Source organism: Sturnira hondurensis, unplaced genomic scaffold (genome assembly GCF_014824575.4).
Source record: "Sturnira hondurensis isolate 20B ecotype Veracruz unplaced genomic scaffold, ASM1482457v3 Scaffold0004136, whole genome shotgun sequence".
Taxonomy (NCBI): Eukaryota; Metazoa; Chordata; class Mammalia; order Chiroptera; family Phyllostomidae; genus Sturnira; species Sturnira hondurensis.
The window spans coordinates 17,942,087-17,967,142 of NW_028076767.1; the positions used below are offsets into that span (position 1 = coordinate 17,942,087).

Here is a 25,056-nt window from a genome sequence, read left to right on the forward strand (position 1 = left end):
TGTCCTTCCACTCCTCCCCGTGTGTGGTTTTGCCCTAGCTGTGAGCACGTGGTGTGGTCAGCGTGGTCGCTGCTCTTTTTCCGCTTCCCATTGATAACCTCATCAACATTTCCTCATGTTACTGCAAACTCTCCTTAAACCTTTTTAAATATAACATCTTATTTTATTTTATTTTAAGGTTTTATTTATTTATTTTTAGAGAGGGGAAGGGAAGGAGAAAGCGAGGGAGGGAACCATCAACATGTGGTTGCCTCTCACGTGCCCCCTATTAGGGACCTGGCCCTCAACCCAGGCCTGTGCCCAGACTGGGAATCGAACCTGCAACCCTTTGGTTCACAGACCTGCACTTAGTCCACTGAGGTACACCAGCCGGGGCTAACATGTCTCATTTTGTAATTATAAAAATGACATACACAGAAAACTTAAAAGAAAAAGAGGGAAAAATACACAAAGGTAATCCTTATGACATTTTGGCCTGTCTTCTTTCGGGCTTCTAATAAGCATACTTTTAGCATAATTATAATAAGCATTTTAACTGTATTGTTGTGTCTGTTTTTTTGATAGTACATCACAAGCACTTTTTTCCTGATCAAATAAAATTCCTCAAGGACAACCTGTATTTTACATTTCAAAAATATTATGTACATGGTTAAAAAAGTTTTTTCAATCTAAGGAAAGGTGCAAATGAGCCATAATCCTGTCCTCAGTATAGTTTCTTGTGAATTTTTACTTATAGAGCTATAGTTACGTTAAAATTTAAAAGTAAATGCATCTGTCAGACACACAGCTCTTACCACAAAGGTCTTTTTGTATCAGGACAGTTAAACCTACCCGTCTTTTTCACAGCTGCTTGTAGTTCTGTTGCACGGATGTGCCCCGAGGGGGGTTCCGTGCTGCCAGGGCCGTCTTCGCGCACATATTTACAAGTGTGTCTGCAGCATCAGGTGGCATCTCCATCTGGAGTTCGGGCACACAGTGCCGTGTCCCCCCGGAGGGCTCCTACAGCTGACACCCCTCCAGCAGCCACAGGTGTGCTGGCTTCCCTGGGTTCCCGCCCGCGCCGGGCAGCATCCCAAATCTTCATCCTTACCAGTCTGCACAGGAGTCAGAGACGTAATTGCTAGTGCCCGTTCCCATCGCATCGCTCCTTCATTGTCGGGTCAGAACCACTCTTTTTAATGGGTTCGGTCTCTGCCCCGAAGCAGAGAAGCCGTGGTTGACTTCCGTCATCCCCCTCACTTTACACAGAAAAAAATCATGCTGATTTTTCACTCTTATCCATAAATAAGAGTACATCGAGTAACATTAGATATTCGTTGGTTGTTTTTTATGTTTATCCCTGGACCTCAGGGGAAGAGTTGACTTTACCAAATGTTCTTAAGCACACCATCATTCGTCCATGCCGGGCCCCCCGTCCCGCTTTTTCTCCCCTCTGCCCCTGCACCCACCTCCATCTTTCACCTCCACTTCCCTCCGTGCCAGAGGCACCTGCCCCCGTGGTTTGATTTGTGTCCGTAGACATGTCTCCTTATAAAGTGCATGGTGTTGGTGCACCTGTGTGTATTGAATGAGAGTCCAGTTTCCATAACTAGAATTGGGCAGTCTATCTCCTCTGTTTCCTTTTTCTTTCCCCTGTATTTTTGAGATTGCTCTGTGACTGTGCGTGATTTAGCCCGTTGCCTCTGACTTGGCTTTTAGCAGATATTTCTCAAGTCTTTGCTGTGCTAATTGCCAGGAATACACATGCAGGCCCTTGCCTCAAGATCTTCTAACATTTTTAGGGTTTAGGATTCCTTCCTTAGGCTGGATTCCCCAGAAAGGAATTTCTGGCAACAGAAGGTCTGCACATTTTTATTGAAGGCACTGGAGACCTGTTGCTCAGCCTTCGTCCTCTCCTGGCAGGTAAGACCCAGCCTGCCTTGAGCCAGAGGACATAGCATACCTCTTCCCCATGTCCGCAGAATGGCCGTGTTGGCATTGCTGAAAGGCAGGTGCCTGGACGACGCAGCCACCAGACTCCTATTGAGCTCCAGGCCGACGGCTGGTCGGGTGGCCTGCCTGGCAGCGGCCGTCCCACAGCCCCTGTCCTCCTCTCTTTCTGAGTGCAGCGCTGGAGTTTGTAACATGTCTTAAAGTCACAAGGTTCACTTTCTCCCTTCTCCTCTAAAACCGAGTGCTTCGAGGCAGCTCATAAAAATTAAACTTTCTAGCGGCCGAGGCACAAAGAAAGCAAGACTTGGACACACCAGCAGGCCAACCAGACACTCAAAAGGGGGGCAGGAGAGCAGTTTCCCAAGGGCCCACATTTGCAAAGCACTGTGCGAGAGGCACCCCGCATCATCATAAGTAAAACACAGTGCACAGTCTGTGTTCGTAGGTCTTTTTCTCTGTTGGCAGTTGATTTGCTCATCCCTTCGTTCACTCTTCCCATAAACATTTATTGAGTGCCTGCCACACACCAGACCCTGTGCTGGGTGCTGGGGACACCAGAGAGAAAAACAGCCCACCCATTCCTACCCTCAAGGAGTTTGTATTAAATGGTAGAGACAGCCCCTCATTAGATAATCACATAGGTAAATGGCAAGGTACAGTCCTGGGAAGTGCTGTGAAGGCAAAATCTGTAGCACCAGAAAAGAACAGAAGAACCATCCTGGGGTGAACCCCTGGTCCTGCCCAGTACCCCGCCCCCTGTATTAGACAGCAGTGCCTCCGTCCACCTCACAGCTCAGCCAAACACCCCAGGAGCCACCCTGCCCCCTGCTCCTTCCCAGCCTCACAGGCAACCCCATGGCATACCCCGCATCTCCAGGTCCAGACAGGTCTGGGGTCCCACCGCTGCTGTCGCTTCCCTCCCTCCAGCCCAGGGCCATCCTCCCTCCGCTGGATACCCAGTGCCTGGCTCCCCCGACCTCTGCTTTCACTCTTACCCTGCAGCCTGGCTCCCACACAGCAGCAGACAGACCCTCCTGCCATCGCATCGTAGCCCCTCAATCCCAGCCTCTGTCCCCCAGATGAATCTGAAGCCTTCCCACGGCACTGCAGAGTCTGTCTCCCTCCCCCTCCCCAGCCTCATCTCCTGATGCCCTCCCCTTGCGCTCTCACTCCAGACTCAGGCCCCGACTATCCCTGCACACATAAGCATGTACCCCCTCAGGACCCTTGCACTTATCCTTCCCTCTGCCGCAAATGCTCTTACCCCACACACCCTCACAGCTGCGCCCTTTGGTAAGGGTTCTGTCCTAAATAAAGTGTGGTGCTGTTGGGGGGCTCTCCCTGGCCACCCATCTGAATAGCAGCTCTCCCTGCTTCTCTCTCCACTTGCCCTGCTTGCTTTTCTTCTTGACTCTCTCACCACCTGACAATAAATTGCATATTTATTTCTTGGGAGATTCCCTTTCCCCCACTGGCACATGAACTCCATGAAGGCAGGGCCTTTTCTGCCTATTCCTTGCTGAATCCCCCACGGTTAGCACGATGCCTTTCACGTAGTAGGTGGTAGGCATTAAATACGAGCCGAGAGCAGCAGAATGGTGAGTAGGGTTGGCCTGAATGAAGAGCGTGAGGCAGCATGTAGAGCGAGCACAGCACAGTGGGAGCTACAGCCGAGGAGGCCCGCAGTGGTCACGGTGAGGGCCTGAGAGGCCAGCTGAGGATGGAGGCCATGAGCTGTGAGAGCAGAGGGCGGCGCCTGAGAGGCTTTGAGCAGAGGAGCAACGTGATCAGTTGGGCAGATTTAAACAGACTCCAGAACAGCCCTGTGTGGGAGTACGCAGTGTCCCTGTGGCCCAGCCAGCAGCACCTGATTGCCTCCCAGTTAGAAGCCCTCGTATAGCAAAGTCAGAAGATGGTACATTGAACACGGCAGAGCCTTCCCAAAGCCTAGAACTACCCGCAGGTGACAGCTGGTTCTGGAGCATGTGAGAGAGAGCGTTTCTCAGTTTCACCTGGCAACACACTGTAAGACCAAGGAGCGGCTGTCAGGGCTGGCTGTGTCATAACTTCCAACTGGGAGGAGCTGTCCAGAAGAGCAGGGTGTGGAGAGTGGGGCAGGGTGCAGATGACTTGTCACCAGCGTGCTCGGGGCCTTGGAGCAGGACACTGTGAAGAGCTCATTCTTAGGTCCAGACAGCTGTCTTGGGACTCTGCAGTCCAGGCCCCCTCCCCCACGATCCCCAGGCAGGACTCTGGACAGAACCACAGAATTACCGTCTCCAGGGACCGGGCCACCGAGGGCAAACCCACCGACTCCTTCGGGGGGTGCATCTGGTGGTCCTCTCTTTTTTCCTTATAGCTACAGAAACTAGGAGGCATCTGTGCTATCAGAGATTCTTCCTGACACTGTGCCCCAACTCCAGAGGGGTGCGACCAACTTCCAAAAGAGGAAGAGTGAGGACTCTGGTTTCCTCACAGCCACCAGCCACCCTGACTTTCTGTTTCTCTTTGTATTTCTGCCTCAGATATTCTCCCAGGAGTACATCAACCTCTTGCTGTCCATGTATTTCTTCGTGCTGGGGATCCTGGCCCTGTCCCACACCATCAGGTCAGAAGGCATCTCTGCAGCCTTTGAAGCAGCTTTTTCAGGAACCAGTACAGGGTCCTGGATGAGAACATGACCTTTGGCGTCAGTCAGAGCCAGGTTTGAATCCTGGCTGTAAAACCCCAGGGAATCTGACACCGCAGGTGACCTGGGACAAGAACTGTAACCTCTCTGGGCCACAGTTTCCTTACAGGGGACAAGGAGAGTGTCCCTGGTGGTTGGGGAAGTGATGTTTGTACACAGTAACGTCAGTGTCATGCCTGTCACAGGACTGAGCAGAGCAGCACCAGTGCCCCCGCCTGGCGCCGCAGCCCCCACTGCACCAGGCACTGTGCCAGGCGCCCACATGTGGTCTTAGTTCACGAGAGGGGGGTGGTGCCGTGAGAAGTTAGGAGCACAGGCCTTGGAATTTGGCTGCCTGATGACTCCAGACTCTGCCATTTAATAGCCCATGACTTTGGGAAAGTTACTTAATTCCTCTGGCCTCAATTTCCTCGTCTGAATGTGGAGGAAAATGCTGGCACCTTTCCTCATGGGTCTTGTGGAAAGCATTGATCAGTGTCTGGTACTGAATACGCTCAGTAACCGCTAACTCTCGTTATTACCATTGTGTTAACCTGCCAGGTGATCTTACTAGGTTAGCTTCTGCTTTTACTCCTGTGTTACACTTTGGAAACTGAAGCTCAGAGGTTGACAAATTTGCTAAAATCACACAGCCTATCAATAAGCAGCAAAGCTAAGATTCAAAGGCAGGCCTCTGTGGCCCCAGGGCCCATCCTTTTTTCCACTGTCGCCTGGGCAGGTTGCCACGTCTTGTGTCAGTTCAGTGGGCATGAAGGACCCAGACCCGTGATCCTTAGGCAGGACTGCTGGTGGCATTTCGGACACTCCAGTTCTCTGTGCATGGTAAATATTTAGTGTCCCTAGCCCACTCACCACATGGGAGTTGTGCCCCAAGCCGAACTACAAAAGTGACCTCATTGGCTTCCATCTGGCCCCTTGAAGTACTGCCGTCTCAGGTGAGGACAGCTGGTGGGACAACCCTGACATGGCCAGCAGCCCAGGGGAAGCTCCCAAAACAAAGGGATGCAACTTAAACTCAGCTTGGAAGGGTAGGAAACCTGGAAGAGGCGAGGAGAGAAAGGCCAGGAGCTGGAGGGCTGCGCGTGTTGAGGGTCGGTCAGAATCTTCCCGTAGCAGTCAGAGAGAAATCTAGAGAGGAAGAACGGGATCTGCTCAGGGAGGCACTGAAAGCCAAGGTGAGTTGGCCCCATCCCCCTAGGCACTCTGGCAGGCAGTGCGTTAGGAGCATGAGCTCTCGAGAGGCGGGTGGCCTTGGAAGCGAGGCTGGCGAGGCTGGCGAGGCTGGCTCGGTACTGTGTGAGCCGCGCAGTCTCTGCGCACCAGCTTTTCCACTTACAAGGGGGAGCCCCTGCAGGCGCCCCTGGTTGGGGCGTGGGCCAGACCCAGGCCTGCTGCAGACCCTAGCACAGTGCCGAGCGTGCTGTGAGTGAGTTGCTGGCCTGAGGCCACGGGTGGGACTCCAGTTGTCTTTTGACTGAGTTCAGTGTGGTTCAGCTACACCTGCCTTCAGTCTAGCCACTTGGTAGAGTTCTAGTCCAGCTTCCCACCCTACAAAGTCAAAGGTACCTCTGATTTGGCCCTAGTAAGGCAGCGACAGACCCAGTCACACCGCCTCAGAGACAGACCTCTCCCTTCCTGATGGACCCAGGATGGTGTGTTGTCCGGGAGGTCACTGCCAGACACGGGAACCCACCCTTCTCCATCCTGAGTAGGGTCTTCCCCCACCCCAGCCCTCACTGCATTGCTCACATACTCCACCCCGGAATCTTTAAGGGGCTTGAGACCCCTCCCCCTCCCCATAGCCCAGCCTCCCTCACAGAGGGAAAGAACCAGTATATTTTGAAAGCCACTGTCACCTGGTAGTTTGGTGGGCCATGTGCTGGGGCACAGGTGATTTCACTTTTTTAAAAAAGATTTTATTTATTTATTTTTAGAGAGAGGGGAAGGGAGAGAGAGGGAGAGAAACATCAATGTGTGGTTGCCTCTCACGTGGCCCCCACTGGGGACCTAGGAATGTGCCCTGACTGGGAATCGAACCAGCGACCCTTTGATTCTCTCTCAGCCCACACTCAGTCCACTGAGCCACACCAGCCAGGGCAGGTGGTTTCACTTTTATCCTAGTGACCGTGCAAGGGAGCTCCATCCCGCTGCCCAAGCAGACTATTTTGAACCTGTATCGTTTTGACACCGAAGACATTTTTTTTCTTTCGTACAATAGCTGAGGAACATAATCCCAAATTTGTTGGGAATTAGCTAAGAAACAGTTGTTCGTCTGCCTTTTAACAAATTCATAATTTGTACTGATAGAAATTATCGAAAAAGTAAAAGCAACAGCAGTTAAAACTGCACATGGTGATGTTTGTGAGTGGCTAAAAATTATCAGAAGAATCATTTTCTTGCTGACATTTAGAGCACAGATTTTGACCTGGGAAGATTAGACCTTACAAAAATAATGGATAGTCACAGGCAAGAAAAGGTGTTCGCCATCCAGGGTTGGAGCGGTCCTCTGAAAAATGTGAAATGGACTGGAAACTGAGGTGGAGGGAATCGTTATTGTGAAACTTACATGGAAAAGAACTGGCTGAATATAATTTAGTTTAAAAAAAGGAAGAGGGCCTAATTTGATCACGCTTTTTAAAAAGTTCGTCCAAGGATTAAATTTACCTTTATTCATCAATCAAATCAAGTTGTGTAAAAGACTTTCTCAAAGAAAGTCTACAGCGAGGGAATTCTGCTGGGTTGATTTAGAGCCAGACCTTCCTCAGGCCCCGAGAAGGTCTGAAGGTTTGATGCAGACACCGAGACCCAGAGACCAGCAGGGTTCGCAGCCGGCATGTTCTGAGTCCAGATCTGTCTGATTCTGTGGCCAGTATTCTTTCCAGTTGTGGCAAAAGTGAAGGGGAAGAGAGAGCTTAAAGAGGGAATCGCCCAGCCACCCTCTCCCAGGGGCCTGAGATCTCCAGGGCACTGGCCAGGGAGCGCCTGCTGGAAGGCTGAAAGACCTGAGCCCCGAGGCCTGTAGGGTTCCTTCCACCTCCGCCACCATTTCCTCGCCCACTGCAGGCCTCTTTGGAAAGAAACCGCAGGCTGGGGTTTGGGGAAGGCAGGAGCGACAGGCTGCCTGCAGCTACCGCCTGCCTTTACCTTGCACAATCACCGGGACTTGAGCCCATGCCAAAGTCCTTCCTGCCAGCAAACCTCAGCTTATTTTTGTCACCTGTGAGCTCATACCCAGCTGACCTTCAGAGCACTGGTCCCCAACCTTGTTGGTACCAGGGACTGATTTCAGGAAGACAGTTGTTCTGTAGACCAGAGGGTGAGGGGGTGGTTTCGGGATGATTCAAGTGCATTACATCCAAGTTCACCTCCTGCTGTGCGGCCCGGTTCCTAACGGGCCTGGACTGGTACTGGTCTGTGGCCCGGAGGTGGGGGACCCCTGCTTTAGAGGGAAAAACAGGCCCTGAAAGCCAAAATTTGCCACTCTGGGAAGAGGAGGCCATGTCACCAGTGTCACTGAGCCGTGCCTTCCATGCCCATGGGAGAGCGCAGCAGGATGTGGTTTCTCAGCAGGAAGCAGTGACCTTTCACTTTGATGTGAGCCACTGAGGGCCAAGAACAGTCTGCACTCAGAGGTGTTCGATCAGGCGTTTGCCAGCAGCCTCCCACACCAGGCTTGGCATGGGCCAAGTGACAGTGGTAAGACAGGACCCCTGACCTCCAGTTCAGACTCGTACCAGCCAGGTTGCCTGACTCACACCCTGTGTTATCCAGCAGCCCCTCTTTTCTTGGGGATGACAAAGATACCAGTGTAGAGGCTTCGTACTTGAAGTTGAAACTGCAATAAAGCGTAGAGAGTGCCAAGCATTTATTTAATTTTCTTTATAAGACTATGAGGAAGATATTATAGTGTTCCAAATGAAGAAATCGTTGCACAGAGCAGTTAAGTAACTTTCCCAAGGTCACACAGCTAGTAAGTGACAGACTGGGATTTGAACCCAGGAGTCTGCCTCCAGAGTCCATGTTCTGAATTGCTGCATTCTACTGGTTGAGAAGCCAAGCATCGAGCTTAAGCTCGATGACCAGAATGAAGGGCTTAGTTCCTTAGGCCTTCTTTCCGCCTCTGCACATACACTCTGGCTTCAGACTTGCCCAGAAGTGGTTCAGCAACCTGAACTGAAAGTAGCTTCCAGCCTCCCTCATCCCAGCTCCCGCCTCCCACCAGCTCAGAGCCGGCTGTGGAAGCCCACGCCCAATTCCGTCCTCAGGCCCTGCCATGTCTCATCACGCCACAGCCTTGCAGACCTGGAGGGATTGGCTGTTTGAAAAGTGGGGAGACTGAGGCCAGAGATTCTTCCTAACTCCACATCTTCTTTCTCCAAGCCCCGGGGTCTTAGACTGAGGGCTCCCTTTTTCCTGCCTTTATCCTGTGCCCTTGGTTACTGCCTGGCCTGCCTCCCTTCACCTGTCATCGGAAATGCCGCTCTGGATTTACCCGCCCCATTAGTCACGTCAGTTTGTCGGGCCTTGCCAGATGCTTTCAGGCCGAGGCTCTGGATGAGCTCCAGGGATGAGGGGAGCTCACAGTTCCTACGTCCCTGCCGTGGGTCCAGTGCGGGGCTAGCTTCTCCCCTGCCCTCTCCTCTCTTTTTCCAGCAGTACCTGACACAGGTGGTAGCATCCCCATATGCAGACAGGCCACTAAAGGGACTCCTGCAAGGCCACACAGCTGCTGCGTGGCAGGTTAGGCTTCAGGGTTGGGCCACCCACGCCTGTTGCCATTCCACGTTCTGCCACCCCCAGGACCACGTTGGGCCAAGAGGCCTGATACGCTCATCTTGTCCTATAGGTGATCCAGAAAAGAAAGTCTGTTCCCTGCCTGGCCAGGAAGCAGAGTATGCTGGGTAATGAGAGAAGAGGCCAAGCCCATCCTGGAGTTAATGAGGGTATTTCTGCCCTAGGGGCTGTGATTCACCTGGCCAATCAAGTCCAACAACCTTGTGAAAATCTCAGGCCTCCCAAGTCAGGGGAGTAGGGTGACCATCAAGTCCTCTGACTTAGTGGGTCTGGAAGGGAGGCCAGGAATGTGCATTCTTGAGGGAGGGACTCTTATATAGATAGTGCATGAACCAGACCAGACTCTGGAATCCACTGCTCTCCTAGAAACTGTTTTACGTGAAAGTCTGCCTGTGTGTATTCCTTGGGTGATGACCAAGAGGCATTATGGAAGCACTAGAGCCCAGGGCCCGAGGCTCACATCTCAGCTTAGATGCTGGCTCCCTGTGTGACCCTGGACAGTCACTTACCTCCTGAGGGCCTGTTTCCTAATGTGTCAAATGGGTACAGTGACACCTGCCACCGGGACAGCTGTGAGGGTGCTTGCTGGAGATCACAGCTGGGGACGGGGGGCTTCGTGGGTGCTCCGTGTGCTGATCCGCTCTGTCTTTTCTTCCAGCCCCTTCATGAATAAGCTTTTTCCAGCCAGCTTCCCAAGTCGGCAGTACCAGCTGCTCTTCACGCAGGGCACCGGGGAGAACAAGGAAGGTCAGTGCTGCCCGCCTTCCCCTGCCTGGGGTGTCTCCCCCCCACCCCTCTTTGTCCCTCTGACCTTGGGGTTCCAATGTAGAGCTAGTAATGGAGAAGGTGGGTTCTGGGGTCACCCCGCCCGGGTTCACCACCTGCACAGGGGACTCCGGGTGAGTGCCTTTACCTCTCTGAGCCTTGGGTGTTTTTGTTGGGGCTTTTTTTATCAATCTGTAAAATAAAAATAATGATCTGTTACCTCCCCTGTGGGCACGTTGTTAGGACACAAGAAGGTGATGAATAGAAAGCATTCAGCACGCTGCCTGGCCGTAGTAAACACTCCGTAGAAGCTGGCTGTCCTGGCTATTTTTATCACGTAACGAGGGTATTTTTAGTGTGATCACTTCCCCACCCAAGTGCAGAGTACAGAGCATTGGGGAAAGCTTGGGCTTCGGAGAGCAGTTAGGACGTGGGTCTGTGTGCAGGAGCAGGCTGTCGGTGGCGCCCCGCAATGGAAGGTGTTTCCACATAAACGTCTGGGCCTGTGACCGTTGCACTCTCTTCCTGGAGCCTCGCGCGTTCTGTCTGGCCCCTAAAGAGCGGCGGTTTTGTGTGATCATTTTTCGCATCTCTAGTGCATCTGTGCCCAAGAAATGATTGTTGATTTTTTTTTTAAGGCTAAGCTTGTGCCAGAGTCTTCAGGGCCCCAGGCTCCACCTGTCCTACTCTGCCACACTCAGTGTCCCTTGGGACTGGGGTGGCACAGCGTCACTCCACAGCCCTACCACGTGGCAGGAGAGGCAGCTGTGTCACAGTCCCATTTGGCAACAGGGGAAGCTGGGAAATGTGGCCATAAGCTGGTTGGCCTCGTGTCCAGCTAGAAGTCATCCGGGTGCTGTCAGCACAGAGGAGAGGACAGAAATGGGGCCGACCAGCAGTTTGCTGCCCTCTGGAATCTGAATGGAATGGCCGTGCTCTGTGGCCCTGGGCAAGGCCCACCTCTCTCTGGGCTTCCTGAGCAGGAAACTAGGAAGTGACAGAGACTGGTCTCTGCCACATCGCTCCCACGGGAGCTGACTCAGCGACTCCCTTCTGCTTTTTCTCCAGGCCCCATCTCTTAACTTTCCTCCCCTGCTAGTGATTTGGGGCTGCCTGCAGCCTTCTTGATCCCTTTGGTGGCAAAATAGAAAGGTTCCTAAAAAAATGGGACTTTGCTAAAGACCTGGGCTCGGTGGCTGCTGGCACTGATTGAGCGCCCACTGTGTACTGGGCACCGTGCTGGACACTTCATAGGGGCCGTCTCCCTCGCTCCCCACAGCAGCCTGTTGGGGAGGGGACGTGATCCTCATTTTACAGATAAGGAAACTGAAGCTCAGAAAGAGAACTGCCTCCCCCAGGGTCCCCCACCTGCAGGTGCAGCCCCTGTGCTTCCAGCCCCTCCCACTGACCCCACACACCATAGCAATAGGCCTGTGTTCTCTCTGAGCGTCCGTTACCCCTAGGAAAGTGGAGGGGCTGGGGGTGGCTCCCATGAGCACCCCCCGCCTATGAGCCTCTGACAGTGCCCACAGCCATGCCCTCCTCCGTCCAGGGGCTGACAGGTGGGAGGGGCAGCCCCGCCCCGGGGAGTGGACTTACCCGGCCTCTCTGCCCAGACATCATCAATTATGAGTTTGACACCAAGGACCTGGTGTGCCTGGGCCTGAGCAGCATCGTTGGCGTCTGGTACCTGTTGAGGAAGGTAAGTAGCCCGGGCCTGGGATGAGGCTCACAGGGAGTGGCGGGGGACTGGGTGGGGCAGGGTGAGGGGGCACACGGACTGGTCTCATTCCCCCCCTTCCCCAGCACTGGATCGCCAACAACCTCTTCGGCCTGGCCTTCTCCCTTAACGGGGTAGAGCTCCTGCACCTGAACAACGTCAGCACCGGCTGCATCCTGCTGGGCGGCCTCTTCATCTACGATGTTTTCTGGGTGAGTCTCTGCCCTCCCCCTTCTCAGGCCGGACAGTGGTCACCTGGAAGGCAGGGCCCCAGAGAAGGTCCCCCGTGGGCCCAGTGGGCCTCATCCACAAAACGCAAGAGAAAGCAGGTCCCCCACTGGCCAAGAGCCCACCCCGTGCCCAGTGCCATCAGCCACCCTCATCTCTTTCTCACCGTGGCCCTGGCAGGGATGGTTAATGCTTAGTAATGGGCTGGCGCGGGCACTGAGCTGTGAGGACAGGCTGCTGTGGTCTGCACACTCTGGCTGCACAGCCCTGGGCTAAGGGGCCTGCCACGTTCACGCCGAGAGGCATTGCTGTGGGACCGTGGTCAGCCTTTCTCCAGCCTCAGGCAGCATCTCCCCACTTCAAGTGGATGATAAGGGAAGGGCATCCTGGGGAAAGGGCAGAGCCTGGACAGACACAGGGTGCCTGGCCCGGGCCACCGGAGGCCCTTTTCTGACTGCTTTGCGTCGCCCCTCTTTGCTGCCCAGAACCAGCAGCCCCGTGAAGGGTCCGAGTGACCAGTGTTAGTGGCCAGCTATTCCCAACTTCACGTCTGCTCTGGAACCCCTCCCAGCTCCTTGCTGTCTCCCTGCAGATCCCAGACAGCAGGACATTGAAGAGCCTGAGGTCAGCCCTTCCGTCCTACCCCATTTCTACCTCCTTCCAGACTCTTCTCTTCTCCTTCTAGGTGTTCGGCACCAATGTGATGGTGACAGTGGCCAGGTCCTTTGAGGCACCAATAAAATGTAAGCGACCACCCCCACAGGGGAGCCCCTCTGCCGCCACCCCACTGGCCCTTCCCCTTGTGGTCCCCAGGTAGCTTGTGGAGCTACCTGTCCCTTAGCTCCTCTCCATGTACCTCATCCTCCTCTAAGCTCTCCTGGGTCTGCAGCCTGGTTTCCTTGTCCTCAGTGATTCATCAGGCTGTGTTCACACCCAGCCACCCTCTGCCCGAGTCCTGGCCTCCAGCCACTCAGCCACAGAGCCGTGTGCTGTGGGGCTGGGCTGGGATGGGAGTGAGTGTGGAGCCAGGGCGGCTGATGCACCTGTGGCGGGGGTGGGGGGTGGGGGCGCTCACTGGATCCCTTTAGCACCTGGCTATTGGGCACCATCTGCCCCATGTGTCTCATGCTGCCCTGGTCATGTGTTTTAGTGTATCTATCATTTATAAATAATAGAAAATCCAGCGGCGAGCATCTTTAAACAATGTGGGAGTTTTGCTATTGCACATGATAGCAAGCCCACTGGTGAAGCGCCTCAGGGTTGGGTCATTGACCCTCGCTGGAGTCACCAAGGGCCGAGGCAATTTCATTCCTCCCTCCCCACGGTCCTTAGCATGCCCTCCTGCCCCTTAAACTCATCCCTTCATGGTCCCACAGTTCCCAGCATTGAGGTAGAAGGAGGGAACTTCGTCTCTCTCTCATCAAGCCTCCCTTATATTTCACTGGTCAGAACTGGGTCACAGGCCCAAATCCAAACAGTCATCAGCAAGGGTGGTGGGGGAAAGCATGATTAGCTTAGAGTTGAAGCCTTAAACTATTCTAGAGTGACCTCCTGGGACCAGGAGACCCAAATTGGAAGCTGTCCCACACAGGCATGGCAGGAAGGACGAAGGGGAGGATCCTGGCAGGAAGGCATGAATAGCGAGTGAGCTCCGTGGGAGGCAGCGGCCCACAGCAGTCGGAGTGAATCGGCCTTGGAGGGCCAGTGAGTGGCTGCCTTTCCCACAGTCTCGTTCTGCCCTGCTGCAGGCGGGACCTCTCTGTGAGCTGGGCAGGGCTCGTGGCCACACTGCTCCTAAAGGCAGTGTGCCCCTGAGGGAAACAAGTTCTCCCAGCTTTGGCTTAAATGAACATATAGAGCCTGCCCTGGCCCATGAGCCAGGCACTCACGTCGGGGAGATAGAGTGTCAGGACAAAGGGACCTGGATCACTATTCTCCCTCCCCTGCGCCTCGAGGCCCAGTGTTTGAATTAGCCGCCACCCAGATCCAAGGGTGCCAGGAGGACAGGTCTCCAAAGCAAGAGACCAGGTGCTGGGCAAGCCTAGGCAACAGTCGTTCCCCATGCACTTCAGTGGATGGACCCAGCCCAGGTACCAGGGAAAGCTTCCCTGAGTCGTGGTGAAGGGTGAATACACATTTCCCAAGCTTGCAGGGGCAGTGTGGGCATTTGAAAGGCAGAGTGAGCTCAGCTTCAGTAGGGGCTGGAAGCAGAGACTGTGTGGAGGGCCCTGGGAGCAGAGGCTCAGGGAGGGAATGTGACTGAATTTCAGGGAGCAGCAGGAAAGAGGCCAGATTGGGGCAGCCAAGGCCATCATTCCAGGGTCTTGGACACTATTTGGTAGGGAGTGATGAGCCACTGGAAGGCTCTGTACAGGGAAGTGGCTCTGTCGAAGTTGGTTTCTGGTGGCTAGAATCTGGCTTTCTGGCTAGGGAAGAAGGCTGGCTGCCCTCTGTTGCCAGGCGTAGAGCTCGGAGGCGGTATAGCAGAGTGGTGAAGCGCACATGTGCCGAAGTCACTGGACTTGACTTGGACTTGAATCCCAGATTTGACAGTTGTTAGCCGTGAGACCTTAAGAAAGAGTCTTCTCCTCTCTGGACCCTGATTTTCTGTATCTGCCCCTGAGAATTGAATGGTTCCAGAACCGAGAGGATTGAAGGAGAAGACCTGTAAATCACTCTGACTGTGCATTCAAAGCAGGAAGAAATCAGCAAGGAAGGGCAGCTATATGCTTATTGGGGAAGCTCCAGCTTACCCACAACCCCCAGCATGCCTCTGCCTACCACCATTGGCTGAGCTGGGTCACATGACCACCCCAAACAGCAAGGGAGGTGAGGAATTCAGGGGCCAGGTTGTCCTGACTGTCTGAGCCCTACAGCCCACTCGATCCATCCCCCACAGAGGCTGCGCACACGGAATTGGGACGGGGTTAGTAAAGAAGGCGTGAAGGGGCAGTTAATTAACAGCATGCCAGTCCTCTAATTCTCACCACAACCCTACGGGCTCATTTCTCATGTTGTGCCTGTTTCACAGGTGAGAAAACCAAGGTACAGAGCCATTGGGTCACTTGTGCAAGGTCACACATCAGAGCCAGCCAGGGTTCCGACCCTGGAGCCCGCACCCAGCTGCTGTTCTCAGGGTGAATCCAGTTGGGATGGCTGCCTCTTGCCATAGCTGGATGCCTGGTGAGGCATGTCTCTCAATCTGCATTTATCTGAACAAGCCTGCCAGTGGTGTTTCTGAGTGAGAGGCATTAAGCAAGGAATTTGTGGGTTTGGCCTATTCTCCACAGCAGACATAGAAAGAACCCATAGCCCAGGCTTTCTTCCTTTAAAATGAACAGCTCTGTCTGTACAGACCCCTGTTGTACTGAGTCGGAAAGCCCATTAGCTATCTGTACTGTGGGGGTTCTTTTGTATATTGCACTTGGCTTTAGGGTCAGTCCCTCTTCACCAAGGGGTTGCATTGCTACGTAACTCAATAAAGGCATTATGCCTTTGACCTAGATGGTGCTAGGGTCTTCCCCGCTCTGCCAGCTGTGGTTTCAGGGAAAGACAGCCTGTCAGCATCCTCAGCATCCTCTCATCTCCTTGTCCCAACCCCCCACCCAGAAATGCAGCTGTGTGAGCTCCCTACAACAGAGGTGGGGGCTGGGGGTCAAAGTCAGCTGGGCTGTCACCAACTCCTCGCCTCCCTGCCTCCCCCTGCAGTGGTGTTTCCCCAGGATCTGCTGGAGAAGGGCCTCGACGCGGACAACTTCGCCATGCTGGGGCTCGGCGATATCGTTATTCCAGGTGACTGGGCTGGGGTTGGGGGAGTATTCCTTCCCGGGATGGAGGAGCAGTGCTGTGAACTGGACAGCCTTACCCCATGGGAAAGGGAGGGAGGAAGGTGATTCTGCATCCCCACCCTGGCTCAGCCCGGGGTCTGCAGGAGGAATCCACTTCCACACGTGTTACAGAGCCCCAGTCAAGTGCCAGGTCCTGGGCTGGGCACGGGAGGGACAGCAGTGAGCAAGCATGTCCTCCCAGAGCTTCCGGCTGGGGCGAACAGATGTTACTCAACAAAAATAAATAAGTGCACATGACAGACTGAAACACACTTAGAAAAACAACACTTTTCGTGACAACCTGAAAAGAACCCGAGCCCTCTTGCACATCCACTCCCCTCACCGACGTTCCCAAGCGTCCAGATGCGCCACTCTGCTCGGGCCTCTTGGGCCTCCCCTCCCGGTGTCCCCTCCCAGTGTCCCCTCCCAGTGTCCCCTCCCGGTGTCGGGAGGCTCCGGGAGAACATGCCAGTATTTGTAAACGTGGGGGCACCATGGGCATGGGTGTGGGCTCCTGGGTCTGCGTTCTTGGCGGAGGCCTTTGTGCACACGCTTTCTCATCTGCACAAGCTGGCCCTTTAACCCGTTATCTACATGTGGGTGTTTGTCGGTGCACTTTCAGGTGTGCGCACAGGTGCCCTTGTCTGCAGGCTGGTCGTGGATACTTCTCCCCGGGGGCCACATGACCTTGCCTCTTCTCGGGGCACCAGCAGCCCAACAACCAGTCGAGAGACTAAGGGCAAAGCTGAGCTGCCACTCCAAGGGCAGCTTCGGTGGCTGAGGTCTGGGTGACTGTGTCCACAGATCTGGGCCTGGCGACGGGCCAGTGAACGTCCAGAGGGCGACCCATCCCCTTAGTCCCAGAGGGTTCGAAGGACCCCAGTGCTGGCTTAAAAGAAGGAAATCTTACCTTTGCGACAGCACGGGCAGACCTGGAGAGTATTATGCTAGGTGAAATAAGCCAGCTGGGGAAAGACGCACACCGTACAATCTCACATGTGGCATCTGCCGAACAAAATAAAGTAACAAAGGGGAGGCAGACACATGGACACAGAGGACAGACTGACAGCCATCAGAGGGGAGTGGGTTGGGGGACTGAATGAAAGAAGGTGAAGGGATTATGCAAAAACATGCTTTCTGTTCATGCATGTACGTGCATGTGTATGTTTATAGCACATGTATGTTTATACACATATAAACACATAGACAACAGCGTGGTGATCACCGGAGGCAGGGGGATGGAAGAGGCTGTTGGGGCGGTGGGTACATGATGCCGTGTGCAGATGGTGTTTTGATGGGTTGTGCTCTTGAAATCTGTCTGGGTTTGTGAACCAGTGTCACCCTGATAAATTGGATTACATAGATAGATTGATAGATAGATGAAAATTACAAAAGCTGGGAATAAGGCATAGAAATATGTGCAAAAAAAAGGAAGAAAGTTTGCAACAAATTAAAAGCCAGTTTGTTTTCCACTGCAGGGAGTAATAGCGATTCTCGCAACCTGGTTGTTGAGATGCTTTCGTTTTGTGATGCGCACCGTGGTGAAGTGGGGGCTTTCTCATGCCATTGAGGAAACAGGCTCAGAAGTGAGGGGCTTCCCTACCTGGACACGCTAGCAAGCGGCGGGGCCAGGACTGAGACCAGGTCTGAGTGCCAAAAAAGGTGACATCTTCAGAACTGCTTTGAAAGAGTCATTATTACAGCAGTAAGGTCACCACCATGGCCACCATTAGCTGAGCACCGCGCTCAGTGCTTTTTGTATGTTGTCTTCGCTACTCCCAGCAGCCTGATGAAGCCGACTGCTTTTCCGTTTCACAGATGAAGAGACCGAGGTTCAAAGACTTGCCTGCAGCCTTGGGAACATACAGGGTATGGTCTTGAACCCAGGTGTTTCCACAACCTGCAGTGCCATGGGGCGGGGAGACGTGCTGGCCCAGGAAGAGGCAGCTCCAGTAGGCAGAAGAAGCTGAGTCCCATAAAGCATTCAGTTCATTCTGCGTGAGGTCTCTCCCAGGCCCCCACACAGGCTTCCCCGGTGTCCTTGTTGGTTGTAGTCTGGGCTTGAGGCCTTCACAGGACATCTCTGCGCTTCTGTATACACCTGCATATCTCTAAGTTTTCAGCAGTCACAGTAACTGGGAGTGAATTCTACCCTCAAGTGATTCAAGAGCCCAAGTGATACTCTTCAAAGAAGAACGGGTTGCTGGAGAGCATTGTTCTGAGGACTGGATGCATCAGGAATAGTGAGAGCTCTGGGCAGAGCTTTGACCTCTGGATCAATTGGAGAACAGTTGCAGAGTTCAGCCGCCAGAGGGCACTCAACTCCCCACTTTGTTTCCAGAAAGGCAGCATTTGTTTGCTGTCCACTCACCAACTCCCTACTCACACACAGTCTACAATAGGAACTAACTTAATTCCCTCTTTAAAATTAAGCGTGTGGCCCTGGCTGGTGTGGCTTAGTGGGCTGAGTGCCGGCCTGCGAACCGAAAGGTCACTGGTGTGATTCTCAGTCAAGGCACATTGCCTGGGTTAAAAGCCAGGTCCCTGTTTGGGGGTGTTCAAAAGGCAACCAATCAGTGTTTCACTCACACATTGATGTTTCTCTCCCTCTCTTTGTCCCTTTGTTCCCCTCTAAATCTAAAGTAAAATATTTTTTGAAAATATAAAATCAAGCACGTGTTGCCAGTCAGTGCTTCTAATCAGCAAAGAATGCTTCAGTTCTTGAGAGCTTGCTCTTAACTCAATGAGATTCAGCCCTTGCCCTGCTGAGCCCGAAGACCAGTGAGGGAGACCAGACTGGTGTGTGTGTGCAACATCCAGAGGCTGAGGGTGTGTCTTAGGGACACAGGCCTCAGGGTGGCGGGCTGGGTGTTGAAGTGCAAATAGGGGTGCAGTGGGTGGGCAAAGTTAACCCCCCTCTCCTAAGTCCTCCTGCTCTTTCTCCCTGCGGCCACCACAGGGGTCTTTTCGAATGCTGTGTAGGTGTTCTCCCACTTAGAGCTCTTCCAGTGTGTCCCCTTGCTCGGGACAGAGACCCAGCTCCTCCTTGTGCCCGTGGACCCTGCATGGCTGGTGTAGCCCCTCCATCTCCTGTTCTGGGCTACAGCCTCACTAGTTGTCCTTGGCTCCTGCTACATCCCCCGAGCCTTCTTTCCTCAGGACCTTTGCACATGCTGTTCCTTCTCCCTGGCAAGTGTCACTTCCCCAAAGAAGCCCACCCTCCTGCCCCCTCTCCCCTAGCCTGGGTCTCACCCTGCTACACTGTCCCAGGACGCCGGAAGCAGCCTCTCACCGTCAACCTTACACTCACTGGTTCTACCCGAGCAGCCGGTGCAGCCTGCGCCCCTGTGGCTAAGCTCTGAGAGCAGTGGTTCGGCTTACCCCCTGTGGCCTGCAGTGTCCGGTACCAGCCGCACTCGATGAACATTTGCATAGGTGCGACCAGCGTGGCAGTACGGTGCTCTGAGGTGCCAGATCAGTGTAGTCCCAGGCCAAAGCAAACTCCTGGGACATTTCTGTTCCAGGCCCCATGGTAGAGAAACAGGATTTCTGCTGGCAACTGGCAGTGCTGGCCGCTCCCTTGGCCCCATGATGGCTCCGTGACTGGGAACACCAGGTCGGGGACCCGGTTGAGTGTTGGTGCCTCCCCGACCCAGGTGCTGAGGTGCTGGCTTCCCTGCCGCTGTCTAACCCTGGCTTTCTCCCTGCAGGAATCTTCATTGCCTTGCTCCTGCGTTTTGACATCAGGTGAGCTACCCAGGACCCCGAACCCTCAGTCTCCATGAGTGAGGGGCCTTCCCCTTAGGGCTTCTCCAGTGGCTTTTGGGGGCCCAGACCCTGCACCTCCGCAGCAGCCAGAGCAATTCTGCTTTTACTGCATTTTGCATTTTGAGGTTCTAAGTGTTCGAAGAGCCTGTGGCAAAAAGGAAAAAAAAAGTGAAGACTCACAGGCCAGAGAGTTTAAACACATAGCACTTCTCCCTCTGACCTTGGCGAGTGAACTGACCTTTTCCAGATAAGGTTTCTCATCCTTACGTTAGTAGTAAACGAGAGTTCCCACCTCAAGAGTGTTGAACAGATCTGTAGAGTGCTGGGCACAGGCTGACCTCAGGAGCTTCCAGGGAAGTCCAGCTGCAGTCACGGTCATTATCTTTTTTTATCAGCCATGGGGTCAGGTCACCATGGCCCAGCTGCTCTAGCTGTCCCCCACCCTTTCCTTACTCAGAGATTTTCAGTCCATTGTAGAAAGTGAGCACAAAGGGGAGAGAAAGGGGCCAGCCTGAGTCACCAGTTAAAATACAGGAGAGGTCAAGATTGAGTTAATAATGCACCTGGGCAGCTGGACCTGCAGTCAGCAGGTGGCATTCAGTCGTACCAGCGGAGGGCTGCCGGGTGTGTGCTTAATTTTAAGGTCATTTATGAACTTCATTTCCTCACGCCCAGTAACTGCAAAAGCAGTCATTGCATTGACAGTGGTAATGAGAAACTCGGTACCAGCATCACTGACATCCAGTTTGCATGTGAAACAGCCTTTCCCCTCGCATCCATCTGGGTTCTCTGCGCAGTGCAACTCTGGACCTCATGAACATGGCCTTTGGAAGGGACCTGGCCACTCTCTGAGTTGAGGCCTATCTGTGCCAGCCAGCTCTACTCTTGGCCATTCAGAGGTGACACAGAGAAACCCACAAGAGTCATTGGACTGTTTGCTGGGACACATGTTCAGGTGCCAGCATCCTCAGAGGCAGAATCTCACTCCTAGCCTGGACTTGCAGGATAAGCCAGCCCTTTAGAGCTGGTTCCAGAATTTGTGCAACATTCCCAAATGGAGCCAGTTGCACCCCAGGCTTCATAGCAAAATAGCTCTCATGTGCTTGCAGCTCAAGGCTTAGAAACAGCCAGAGGAAGGAGAGAAGGGGGTCAGAAGTACTCATCCATTTCACAAGTGTTGCTAGGCATTGTCCCAAGTGCTGGGGACACACAGAAGCCATGAGCTGGTGGTGTAAACTCATGTAATGGCAGTGCCAGGCTGCACGTGAGTCAGATGTTCTGAGGCTGGTCTTGGATGAATCACCCCCAGGAAGTCACTGGCATTTGCCCATGCAGTCAGTCCACATCTGCATAGTGTTCCCGACAGGTTACTGAACTACTGAACTACTGTTTGCATTGCTTGCATTTAAAAGTAACAACTTAGCTTTTCAGTTTCTCTAAAAGCGTGGTCCACCTGTATCAGATTCCCCTGGGTTTTTCAAAATGCACATTCTCAGACCTTGCCCCAGACCTATTAGATCAGGGAATTGAACCTGAACTCTGTATTTTTTTACAAGTTTTCCAGGTGATTTTTATGGTGGCTGGGATCTTAAGCCACTGTGCTAGGTCATAGCATTTGATATTTACAGCCACCAGAGCAATAGCTTGTGGTTTCCCCATTTTGCAGGTGAGTGAACTGAGGCTGGCGAAGGAAAGTGACTTGTCCAAAGACACATGTCGGGGGCAGCTCCAGAGGGCACGCTTGCCCCTGGGCTGTCCCAGCCCAGAGCTCTCAGCCACCTCACAGCCTGCAGGGTCTACCCCAGCTGCCCCTCCGAACGGAAGCCTGCATCTAACCCTCCTCCTCTTTCCACCCACCCCTTCCCTGAAGCTTGAAGAAGAACACCCACACCTACTTCTACACCAGCTTTGCAGCCTACATCTTCGGCCTGGGCCTTACCATCTTCATCATGCACATCTTTAAGCACGCCCAGGTAAGTAGGGCTGCCCTCCGTATCTCGGGAATGCTTCACTGCCGGGGACAGGGTGTATTTGTCGTGCACATAGGTAGGCATAACCCAGTGATGTCAGAGCAAGTACATCTGATTGTCTTGTCCTTTCACTCGTGGTTGTTGCAAGATGATCCAGGCAGCACACACATTAACAGCAAGGAGGAGGAAAAACAACACCAGCCACACCTCTTGGCTTCATCAAATGAGCAAAACCAGCCTGCAAACTGAAAGGCCGTGGGTTCGATTCCCGTCAGGACACATGCCAGGGTTGTGGCCAGGTCCCCATTTGGGGGTGTGCAAGAGGCAGCTGATTGATGTTTCTCTCCCTCTTGTTTTCCCTCCCTTTCCCTCTCTCTAAAATAAATAGGCAGATTTTTGCCCATGTCTCATGGGTCAGATCAGTGTCATGTGGCCCCAGCTGCAGGGAGTCTAAGAAAGGTGTGACATCTCAGCGTCTGTAGGGGGAGACAGAAGAATGGGGTTGGGGTGGGTGCTGAGTATGTCAGCTTGGTGCCCGCCCTGCCTGATGAGTGATGGGGTATTGAGGCCCCTCCCTGCCAGCCCCAGGCTGGCCTGGCTCTGCCTCCTTGTCTCATCAAGGTGGGTATGGAGTTGCCCCAGAGTGAATTGGAGTGGCGTGGGGGCTGGGAGCTGTTGGCAGTGTGACCTGGAGAGGGGAACGCTGGAGGGCAAAGTAGGCAGGCAGAATTACACTTTACCGGAAATAAAAGCACTTCCCATGTGCCAGGCTCCGCTTGGGACTTCATGAGGGTCACTGTGAACAGATGAGGAAGCTGGAGTTCAGAGTCCAGACAGCAAGTACGCGGTGGAGCTGAGATTCCAACCTGTGCCCAGGGGAAGGCAGTGTCGGGGGGAGCCCTGGTGGGAGCCCAGACCCCTCCGTCTGCTGGCTGCAGGACCCTGGGCAGGCTGCTGACCTTACGCTTGATTTTCCTCGTAGGTGGGTAAAATCAGAAAATGAGGGTAAATGACAGTAACCACCTTATAGTTGCTTGAGGATGAAATAATAAGTTAATATAAGTGAAGTGCTGAGAATCACGCCCATCCCAAGTAGTAGTAATAGCTGTCGTTACTGTTGCTGTTCCCCACCCCCTCCACCCACCAGGGCACCCGCCGCAGAGGAGACACCTTCAGATTAATCACAAGAGCTGTTTGCTGAGCCGCTGCTCTGTGCCGGCACTGAAGTAAACCCTTTCACTCGCTCACTTGTTTAGTTTCAGTGTTTACGTGCCTACAGTGTGTATGAAGTAGATACTTGGATTATTTTACCAAAGACCCAGGGTCCTCTACCCCATAGGTGAAGAAACCAAGAACCAGTGGGAGCCACCTCTCATTCTCTTCTAGTCTAAACAGCTTTGGGGTCTGTGCAAGCTGAGAATCACCTGTACTTGGCAAGGAAGTCTCTGAGTGACTGAGCCTGGATCGGGGAAGGGGCTTACATGGCTGTCCTCTGGCTCTCAGCCTGCTTGATTCGAAGCTCAGAGCCATTCCCCCGGCGGCCACCAGGTGGCAGGCTTGCCTTCCGCCGTGGCTGGACACGGAGAGGATTCCTTTGGGAGCCCTCCCACAGCTGGGTGGAGGCTGGAGGGGCGGCCCTCTCCTTGTGGGGGACGCTGTGGCCAAGACAGGAAAGGAAACTTTCCTGGGTTACCTGGCAAGTCAAGCTGGGCCCCAGCTGGAGCCTGGACTTCTGTCCCCTGGGCCCAGGCCCATGCCGCTCCCCAACAACAGCCGAGCCATTCTTCCCAGTCACCCATGTGGGCATCTCCCTGAAACTCTTGGGAAGGGGATCAGGACACGAGGGGAGCTGTTCTGTGAAGTGTCTTTCCCTCTTCAAGACACAGGCGTTCCCAGTGCCAGTGGTTCCCTTGGTAAGGATCTCCTACCTACACAGCCTCCAGCCCACTGAACCTCTATCAAAAAGCCACTCGAGCCCTGGCCGGGTGGCTCAGTTAGCTGGAGCATCATCCCATACACCAAAGGTTATGGGTTCGATCCCTGATCAGGGCACATGTGGGAGGCAGCAGATCCGTGTTTCTCACATCCTTCCCTCCCACCCTCCCTCTCTCTCTAGTTAATAAGCATGTCCTCGAGTGAGGATTGTTGGAAAACAAAGCCACTCTAAGGCTTCTAGAACAGCCCTCAGAGGTGATAGGTACTCGCATCATACAGAGAGGGAAGCGCATGTGGTTCTGCTGTGGTCACGGCAGAGCCAGGCCAGAATGAAAAGCCAGGAGACCTAGCCGCCTATTCACCACCCCGAGTTGTACGTTGCAGCCTCTCTTTGGCACAACTTTCTTTGGAGCGCTTCCCTGGTGCCTTGAGAGAAAAGAAAATAACAGGCTTGTGTCCTTCTGATCATCGCAAACCCACTGCCTCCCAAGGGAGCCCCTCCCATCAGCCGTGAGTTCGGCTTTGGATGCCCCTCCTGAGGTTTGGTGTGGCGCTTTGTCATGGTGAGTTCTGCCGCTCTTGGCTCAAAGCCTGGCTCATAGCAGAGACCTGATGTAGTGGGAGGAGGCCAGCTGTCTGGGGTTCAGATCCGAGCTCGGCCACTGACAGACACACCGTGTTACCTCTGCCCCCCGTCGGAGCCTCAGGTGCTGCATCATCTGTGAAACTCAGATGCTAGTGTTTATGGTATTATTAGATTTAAGGGTAATTTAATGTAAAATGCTGTTGTTCACAGCCAGAAAAGCAGTTGCCAAAATTGATCTAAGTGTCACTCTTGGCTGGCTTGGCCTTAGGAACAGTGTCTCCTCATCCAGTCATCTCTAAGACATCCTCTTAACTCCGAGCCTCCACGAAGACACCGTTTGCTCAGTATCTGCCTGGCCTTCTTCCGAGAGCCAGGAGTCCAGCCGTGAACAGGAAGCTGTGGCGCTGTCTGCTCGGAGTTCCCAGTCTAGCAGGGGGGAGACGGCAGTCTGCAATGGCACAGGGATGTCCTGTTCAAAATGGCCAGAGCATGGCGTGGGGATTTCAGGGTGCCCTGAGAGTGTGCAGCAGGAGGTCCTGATTCCATGCGAGTGAAGGCTTCCCCATGGAAATCCCAGCTGAGCCAAGGTCCGAAGGAGGAGGAATCTAGGCAGAGTGATGCCAGTGTGGTCAGGTGGAGGTGGAGAGGGAAGCAGGGGACTTCGTGGGGGCTTCAGGCCAAGAGCCTTGGGGCCGTGGAGGGTTGAAGAACAGAGTGACGTCCCACTCTCAGATGCTATGAGGGAAAAATGGTTTTAGAGTCTAGTATGTCCAAGTTTCGACCCCCCAGTTAGCCATTTAACCCTCTGAGGCCTGGGCTGTCCCCTCTCCTTCCAAAGTATC

At 53.7% G+C, this 25,056-nt stretch overlaps 1 protein-coding gene across 4 annotated transcripts in view; it reads left to right on the plus strand.

Moving 5' to 3' along the window:
* The window catches only part of HM13 (histocompatibility minor 13), a 62,609-nt gene that overhangs the window by 9,151 nt on the left and 28,402 nt on the right, over positions 1-25,056 (plus strand). For all 4 annotated transcript variants that reach the window (XR_005066099.1, XM_037043802.1, XM_037043801.1 and 1 more), the window contains exons 3-10: positions 4,458-4,540; positions 10,074-10,162; positions 11,797-11,882; positions 11,987-12,112; positions 12,814-12,871; positions 15,837-15,920; positions 19,666-19,702; positions 21,594-21,696. Coding sequence is in view for 3 of the 4 variants with exons in the window: in XM_037043802.1 (XP_036899697.1) it covers positions 4,458-4,540; positions 10,074-10,162; positions 11,797-11,882; positions 11,987-12,112; positions 12,814-12,871; positions 15,837-15,920; positions 19,666-19,702; positions 21,594-21,696 (666 nt within the window). In the remaining variant the exon portion in view is untranslated. The remainder of the gene's footprint in view (positions 1-4,457; positions 4,541-10,073; positions 10,163-11,796; positions 11,883-11,986; positions 12,113-12,813; positions 12,872-15,836; positions 15,921-19,665; positions 19,703-21,593; positions 21,697-25,056) is intronic.